At 48.9% G+C, this 8622-nt stretch overlaps 1 protein-coding gene and 1 long non-coding RNA gene across 2 annotated transcripts; both read left to right on the top strand.

Moving 5' to 3' along the window:
- The first annotated feature begins 248 nt into the window (after positions 1-248).
- On the top strand, positions 249-1350 carry LOC130520251 (uncharacterized). Its single transcript, XR_008948736.1, has 2 exons — positions 249-565; positions 1199-1350. It is a non-coding gene; the product is annotated as an uncharacterized LOC130520251 (long non-coding RNA).
- Positions 1351-1457: 107 nt separating this feature from the next.
- On the top strand, positions 1458-8617 carry LOC130520248 (52 kDa repressor of the inhibitor of the protein kinase-like; the record flags this gene model as incomplete). The annotated part of the gene is made up of 2 exons (XM_057023965.1): positions 1458-1464; positions 7827-8617. Coding segments are annotated over exons 1-2 (798 nt in total), but the record flags the coding sequence as incomplete, so codon positions are not given.
- Positions 8618-8622: the final 5 nt, after the last annotated feature.

The following is an 8622-nucleotide window of genomic DNA, read 5'->3' on the forward strand; positions in this document are numbered from 1 at the left end:
TTCGTCTTGACCTTTACGTGTCAAACTGCCCTCTTAGAGATGCAAAAGGGTGAATACGGTGTCCAGACACGAGCCTTTTCGCCGAACCCGTTCGTTTCCCGTCTAAAAATACCTTTAAACCCGCCGTACGTGCGTCAAACTGCGCAGGGCGTTATTAATATTGCCCCCCGCGCGCGCGCGCGTGGCGCCCCGCACGCCTCGCGCTCCCACCGAACGGAAGCGCGCGGACATCGCGGCGGCGCTGACGCCACGTGAGCCCCGCATCTTTAAAGAGGCGCAGCGGGGCGACGCGGCGGCGGCGGCGCAGGCGGCGGCGCAGGCGGCGGGCAGGCGGCGGCGCAGGCGGCGGTGTGGGAGGTTCCGGATACTCGCTTTCTCACTCCGCGAGCTTCCAGCATCAGCTGTTCGACGCCGCGCGCTCATTGCTGGAAGTGGGATCCGGATGAGTCACATGACAGAACTGGAGGCTGACATCTGGAGAAAAGGCACCGCGTCCCGGCTCGCACCGCCATACTGTCTTTTGAGCCACATTCCCATTTTTCTCGCCACATTTTACTCCCGCTCGGTGAGTACATTTCCAACAAGCATATTTTTTTTTGCTCTTTTCTATTGCCCCCCCTCCCCTCTCTCTTTCTCCCCTCTCCGCCTTTTTTCCCTCCTTTTTTCCCATTTTTTCCTCCTTTTGCTGGTGTTTGAATTTGAGTATTGCCGCGGTGCTTCGGAGCGTCCCCCCCCCCCCCCCCCATCCAGGCTTCAAGTTTCCAGCATGCAGTTGTTCTGGTCCCGGGGGCAGACGCGGTCTCACTTGCACTTTTGTTCCGATCGAGCAGCTTTTGTCAGTATTGAGATTTTTCACGCGTTGATTGGTGGTTTTGAGACATTTTCCCCACATTTTTGTTCCTTTTTTGTTGTGGTTGCTTTGGTTTGCATTTTGCAGTGTTGCTTGTTTGCCTTCGAGTTTTGTGATTTCGGGTCGACCTCACCGATCCAGACCTTTGCTTTGACTTTCTTTCCTCTTTTCTTTATCTGAAGGAATCATTTTTAACCTGGTACTTTTCTTGCAGCTCGCAGGTTTGTCGTTTCTATTTTTATTTTTGGGTTTTTTTTGTGTGTTTCACCTTTTTCGGTTTGCTTGTACTTTTGCTGGCAGTGTCGAGTCTCTTTTTTTTCCTTTTTACGGATGTTATTTTTCCTCTAGATGATGCTGGGTGGACGAGGGCAGTTTTGATTCTTGGGGTTTTTTTTTGTTTTCTGTGTCACCGAGGATGAACAGACATTTCCCCACTCGCAGGTATCTGGAACGAGTTCATGATTGACACCTTCATGTCTCTAATAAAGGTGATAAACGTGCACCTGTGGCTGTTATTTCGCAGGACTGGCACAAACGCTTCATCAAGCCTTCTTTATCAATGTTATCTGAAGGTTATCTGATCGGATCGATCTCTGCGTGACGCGACATGGCCGGTTCCAGACGCGGCTTGTGTGTTTTTATATTTCGGATGGTTGGTATTTTCCCGTCCTCCTCCTCCTCCTCCTCCTCCTCCTCCTCCTCCACGCCGCAGCTGAGGACCTGATGTAGCTGCAGGATGCGCCGCGCTCTCCGGCACCATCCAAACGCTGCCGGACGCGGCCGCCGCGTTTCCGCCCGCGGTGAGAACGCGCGTCCTGCGGCGGTGCGCCTCCATCCCGCAGCTGGCCCCGGCTCGAATTGGCTGAGTCAGGCTCGCTTCTCGCGATGGTCACATGAGAGGAGAGGCGAGCTGACAGGGTTTAGAAAGTGGCCTAAGTGGTGCAAAGCTAAAATGTGACGCGCAGGGTGGGTTTTGGGGGCCGCGTCCCCCCTTTCTGGCTGTTCCTGGCGCTGGCTCCAGATGAACCACATTTTGCTGCAGTAGCACGATCAAATCCCAGAGTGACCACCCACCCGGAATAAGGCTGCTAAGTCATTAAACAGGCGGACAGGATTCAGCCTTTTAATGTGCAGCAACTCAATATTGGTAAGAACTGATTCTGGCAATTAGGACGGTACATCCCATCATGTATCGGGGAGCTGCTAGTGGGCATCGAGTTCCCTGAATGCAGATAAAAAGCCACAGGGGGCAGTTTTTAGGCTCAGTGATAAGGAAGAGCTTTGGGGAGGTGAGAGGATAAAAAAGCATCTGGTCAGGGCAGGAAGAGGCCTGGACTCTTCCAAAACTTTCCAAAACTTCTTCAAGGCATCGAGCTTTGCTCCTGTTGACGTGCAGATGAGCCATCTGTTGCTAATGCTAATGCACACCTTCCCACCCTGGGACGTGCCTCACGCTCCTGCTAGCGTTGCTGCTGACCAGTATGACGGCTTCCGATAGGTCCTGCGGCGCCGCGTCCCCCCTCCGGTCGGATCTCTCCCATATCTGAGGCAGACCTGCTCAGGAGGCCCGCAGAGGAATACGATCACTCGTGAATGGATACAGCCCTGATAGCATGAATAAACATCATGCAGATGCAGCGGCATCACTCAGTGTTGGCTGGAACTTGTGAGGCAGGCGTGTGTGGCGCTACACGTGTGCTTGAACATTAGCGTGTGTGTGTTGGGGCATGTGTAATGGGATCGTTGCTGCCATTAAGTTTAAAGTGTCATCGTTTTTGAACCACACAGCGTGCCAGCGAAGCTAAATTTAACGTTTTATTGGCGTTAGCGTGATTTATTTGACCCAGTAACGCGGCTATAAACGTCCCGACCGGTGTTTGGGCCCAGATGTTATTCCTGGTGTTGTTTGAAGAGCAGTTTAGGGTTCCACAGTAAAGGTTCTTTAATGACTGAACATTAAATGAAGCTGTAGCACCTCCTCCATCAAGCTGCAGGGGTGGGGGAGGGGCGGCGCTCTGGTTTGGGAGGCAATTAAGACGTTCTTCCAGCAGATAAAGAAAGAGGGAGTTAATTACAGAATGAATGATGATGAGATTGCTACCATGCTTTCCATAATAGCGGGATCACAAATAAATAAGCCGATGTAAATCGCGCTATCCATGCGCCATATTTACTCCAAATCCCATTTAGCTGTCCTTAATGAGACACGACACTTTGGCTTCCTGATAAATAATGCTGTGTTTACAACAAAGAGCACTTCCTGGAATTGAAGTGGATCAATTCCACAATGGATGCGGACTGAATGATGGATTTATTACGTTTGTTAATCTAAATAAGGAGGCGCGAGCGTACGGGCAGCAAGAGAGGCCGCTTGAACTCGGAAGAGACGCAGAACGCCGCCCCACGCGTGCACGTGGGGGTGCACGTGGGGTATTACTCGTGCTCGCTGTCCCCTCTCACAGATAAACAGGGAACCTTTGGCACGGCGGGCGCGACAGGAAGGAGCAGCGAGTGCTTCCCTGTCTTCACGCGGATCCCGTTCGGGTTCACCTTGACCTCCGCAGGGTGCGTCCTGGGCGTTGATTTGGCGAGTGCATATTCACCGCTGCTGCCTCCCTTTTCACAAACCATCCACTCTGATGCGTTTTTCTGAAGCCTGCACGGCCGCAGACCTGCTAAATAGAAATATGGCAGGGCGAGGAGAAGAAAGAAGCTGCTGCACTTCATAAGGCAGGATGACAGGCCCTTCGCCCCGGCCGGCCCTGGAGGGATCCCTTAAGCTTCAACGGGGAAACTCTTTAAGAATCTGCAGCTAGCATCAGCGGCGGGAGGGAAGTGAGCTGTGCTGGCTCTGGTTAGCGCCCGCTAACACCCTCGACAACTGTGATGTCGCTGCAGAAACGTAGAGGAACGACCTTTTCTTCTGCGCCCCTCTTCATCTCTGAATTATTCACGCACGGGGTAAATTCTTAAAGCGTGCGGCTGTTGGCAAATATTGAGACTTTTTAAATCCAACACCAGTCTAACAATTATAATTAATAATCAGTCTAACACCACGTAGTCTTTTATTCACCAGATGAATAAAAATTCATCCATTCATCATTCCCAACAGGCGGTGTTTGATTAGAAACTCTTTCTGAACTCTGGTGCTCTGAAACATCTCCGCTTCCATTTTCAGCTGTTTTTATTCTCAATAACATCAAATCATCCATCCATCCAAATCGTGGTCCTGTTGGACCACCAAAGGACAAACACTTTCCATTTAGCACGGACAAAAAAAACCCAAATCCTGTTTAGCAATGAAGCTGTGGGGAGAGTTTGAGGAGCGTTTCTGAGGAACACGCTGCCATATTGGGTCCAAGCTGCTGGGGTTTCTGTTGTTTGTGAATCGGTGTCGACAGCGCCACCGCCCGTCTCCCCCCCCTGCCCCCCCCCCCCCCCTCCCCCGTGGTCGTGGTCACGCCGGGCATCTTTACTGGTCCGTTTTAAACAGGTTCTGTTGGGAACAGGTGTTCTCCAGAACTGTATTTCAGGCTGCTGTGCTGAAGGGCTGTTTTCAGTAGCAATAGAGCCAGAGTGGGCCTGCTCCATATGAACCCCCCCAGGCCGTGCTTCCTCCTGGCTGAGCCATAATCAGCTCTGGATGGACTGGTTCACGCTTGGACTGAGTCAAGATTTGATAGCTTGACTGATTCTTACAGTTTTGGATCAAACCCCCATCTGCTGATTCCAGGAGATCTTTAAAGGATCTCAGAGCTTCAGATTTATGAAGCCTGCTCAGCCCCCGGCAGCGCTGATGAAACCATTTCATTCCTTCAAAAAAGCAGAACATGAAGCTCCAGAAAAGGTTTTTGGATCAAGTTTCCAACAGAACGAGGACAAGTGGGTAAAAGCGCCACTTTAAAGCCTCCAGGCCTCAGGAAACATCCACCTTTAGGATGCCTGACTTTAGAGGATCATCGGTTCGCTCCGAGCACAAGAACAAACATGTTTAACCTAGTCCAAGAACATCTGACCTGAAATGATCAAAAACTTCAGCGTAAAAAGATGGTGGAGAGAAAGCTGCTGGGAGGTTCTCAGAAGAGAAGTGGCATTAAAGCCAGCTGGAAGAGTCCAGCCTGCTTCCTGCTCCTCCAAACAGGCGTCTCCACACCAACACTGAGGAACATGGGCTTCTGTTCTTCCTTCTTCTCTTCTGACTATTGTGTGTTTGATGAATGCAGCATCCACTCACTGCCCCCCCCCCCCTCATTTACACTGCTCCTGGTTTCACAATGCTCCTCAGACAGATGCAACCAGAGACACTGATGCCGTCAGACAATAAACCTGAGTGTTGTTGTGTCCGGTTATTAACATGTTCCATGCTTTTCCTTCTGCAACAGTTCATCACACCTGCTCAGAGAAACCTCGGTGTAAAGGAGGTGAAGCCGTGCCTCAGTGACTCTACTTTGCTGTTTTAGAAACTAACAGTTATTAGATGAATATACAGTGTGCACGTACGCGCACACGTGTGTATAAACACTTAATACACGCGTGTGCGTGGATGTAGACTTTTTAGTACTTTGGGTTCATAGACTTTTTAGTATTTTGCAGATACGTGTCTGTATATAAACCAGATCCTCCTGTAATAAAGAACTAAAGGCTGACTGTTGTCACGTGACCTGTCTCCGTCTGTGTCCGATGATGGAACCTGCCTGGAACATCTGGTGCACAGAAAAAGCAAAACAGTTCACAGAACTGGTCCAGTTTAGACCCAAAAATGACAATAAATAATGAAAATGTGTGACGCAGTAGAACAATGGACGAACTTTCTATTGGCCATTGACAGTTTCAGTCGTCATCAGAATTCATCAGAAATATTCAAACCAACAAACTACACACAGAACCGCAAAGTTTAGAGCTTAAAGGGAGCGACAGGTGAAGATTTAAAGCTCAACGCAGCTGAAGAATTTCCAAAAAGGAGAAATATCACGTGATGCTTTACCGCCACCCGGTGGACACGCGTGGAACTGCAGACAATAGTTAAACGCGCTCCGACCCATTCTGACCTCTGCTGCTCCTCCTGGACTCCAGGGCTGCAGAAATATGCTGCTTTTACAAGTCTTTCAAATCTGTCAAGCATCATAAATCTTATTTAGTTACCAGGTTGAATAATGGTGGAGAATGGTGTCCGAAAAGCGTCTTTATTTTAAAGTGAACCAGAACAGTTCGGTCCGCGTTCACAGAGACGCGGAGAGACCTCGAGAGAGTCCAAAACAAGTCCGCTCCGAAAACTCTCAAAAATAGTCAAGCCACAGAAGTCAGGGTTTGGCGATGAGGACGAAAACCCTCCGCCGCTGGCAGACGGGAGTTCTGTCCTTAAATCTAACGGGAGATTGAAGAGAGACCGCAGGTGCGTGTGTCTGCGGGGCCAGCTGTGGCTGATGAGCGGCTCCTCCACGCCCCCTGCAGGTAGACACCCGCAACAACGGTCCCAGAACTGGGAACCCAACAAACGAGTTTTTAAAAGTATTCCTTTCAGACTAAGCAGGAAGACTGAAGACCGACAAGGTGAGTAAACGAAGAGCATTATTGAAAAGAATTGACAGTTGTGATTGGAGATAAAATCAAGATTTGAAAACATTTTTGTTACTATTGAAGAGCTGCATAGAGCTGAAGAATTCTTGGCTTAAGAAAATTCAACAAGACTTCATATTTAGTTTTAGCACAAAACATCGTTATACATTATAAATGAAGAGGTCTTATTTAACTTTCTTATAGTCTGGCTTTAGTTATAGTTGAATATTCTTTCTAAGTGAAGTTTAGTTTATTTTTCTGCTCTTTGCTACTGATCCTAAAAGAACTTTAAACCCTCCCAGAACGCTTTAATGGTAGTAATATATACGCCATAAAGCTGTTGATTAGGTTTTAAAAGTGAAAGTATTCTGTTCAGACGAAGCAGGAAGAGCAACATTTTTGTGACAGGTGAAAAGCTCTTAGAGTTATTAGAGTTGTTCAACAGTCCAGGTTACAGCTGGATATTTTGGTATTATTTAAGACAATAAACTTTAAAAAATAATTAACTAAATCCACACAGGATCACAGGACACCAACAGGATTTTGGGTTCATGTTGCACGTTTTCTCACAGTGGTTTATTGTTCTATGTTGTGGAACCACTGTGAAAGAAATGCAGGAGTGGGTGTCATTTCTTTCATCTATTTTAAATAGAGCAGTGATCTTTGAGGACTTGGATCATAGAAATAATTGAAGAAGGGAACAAATGAGGGGAGTTAAAAAGTCCTGACTAGTATGTTTATGTAGCACCAGATAATTTAGTGGCTGAGCTGAAGACAGTCCTTTCACCATGTTGGCCTGTGGAAAACCAGTGTTGTGGGCCCGATGGACCAGCGTCCCCGTCGTTGCCGGACCACCGTTGGCCACCAGTTGGGTTTTGGGATCAAAGTGGGGGCGTTTCCTGTATCCGGTTCTCCTCACGGATCCATGACTACAACATGTTGCTGCAAGTGCAGAGACGTTTGCTCTGGAAAGAACTTTAGAGCACATTCAGTGCTGCAGGATGAGGGGCTGGAAAAGGTGCCAGTTCTTTTCTCACTGCAGGGAACAGTTAAAAAAAGCAGCTTAAACTCTGAAAACATGAAAATTATACAGAGACATCATTGATTTATTGATTCAGTTGTTATCCAGAATGGATTAGAAATGTTCCTGTTTGATAAAAATGCAGTGAATTGGGATTATTAACTCCAACCTCTACAGATTATTTACCTTCATCACAGTCTCATCACTATTTCTGATGTTTCCTCAGGATGGACGAGGACAGAGCAGAGTCCACAGTGCCCAGCTGGGTGTCCCTGAAGAGTGACCACTCCAAAGATGGAGTAATAAACTTCAGAGTTCAGACCAAATGTAAGAAAACTAAAGCGTGATGATGTGTTTGTGTGCCAGCTGTTAGTCACATTAACAGCAGCAGGTTGTGAGTTTATTATTGGAGATGCAGGATCCTCCAGGAGTTCCCCCAGGTGGTTCTCTCGCCCAGTGACCCCTACGCTTTCAACATATGGATCATCCGCTGCATGCCGGTGCCGTCGATCCAAAAGGTGGCCGACGCCGTGGAGGAGGTGGCCACGCTGCTCAGGAGAACCCCAGATTTGTGGAAGCGCTTGGAGGGCAAGATTCAGATGGTCTACGGGCACGTGAAAGGGGAAGCGGAGCGGATCAAGGCGGCTTTGAGCCAGAATTGGGAATATTGCACAGACGCCTTCCAGATCATGCTGGACATTCTGGAGCCCTTTCTGAACTGCATCAACGAGATCATCTCCAAGGTGGACGAAGACACCGCGGAGCAAATGGCCAAGCTCAAACCGGTTCTGAAGAACTTCAACTTCATCATCACGCTGGTGGTTCTGAAGAACACCCTCTGCTGCGTGAGCATCCTTAACTCCAGTCTCAGGGGAATCATTAGCATCAGTAGTACCTTGCAATACACCATTTCTAACGCCTTAAACCTAGTCAGCAATTACCAACAGGAACTCGCAATATTGCACAGGAAGTGGTTCTCGGACACGGTCGGCAGGGCTAAAAAGCTGGTGGTGGAGATCTCCAAACCGGAGCTGGAGCAGGGGCCTTCCTCCGAAACCCCGCTGGACGACTTCTACCGGGAGAGCCTGAGCCGGCCCATTCTGCAGTACCTGGTGGCGGAGGTGAAGAGGGTCTTCAGCACCGAGATGGTGCGGATCCTCCGCTGGCTCTCCTTGGTGCCCTCCTACATGGCTGA

The sequence above is a fragment of the Takifugu flavidus genome, unplaced genomic scaffold (genome assembly GCF_003711565.1).
Source record: "Takifugu flavidus isolate HTHZ2018 unplaced genomic scaffold, ASM371156v2 ctg323, whole genome shotgun sequence".
Taxonomy (NCBI): Eukaryota; Metazoa; Chordata; class Actinopteri; order Tetraodontiformes; family Tetraodontidae; genus Takifugu; species Takifugu flavidus.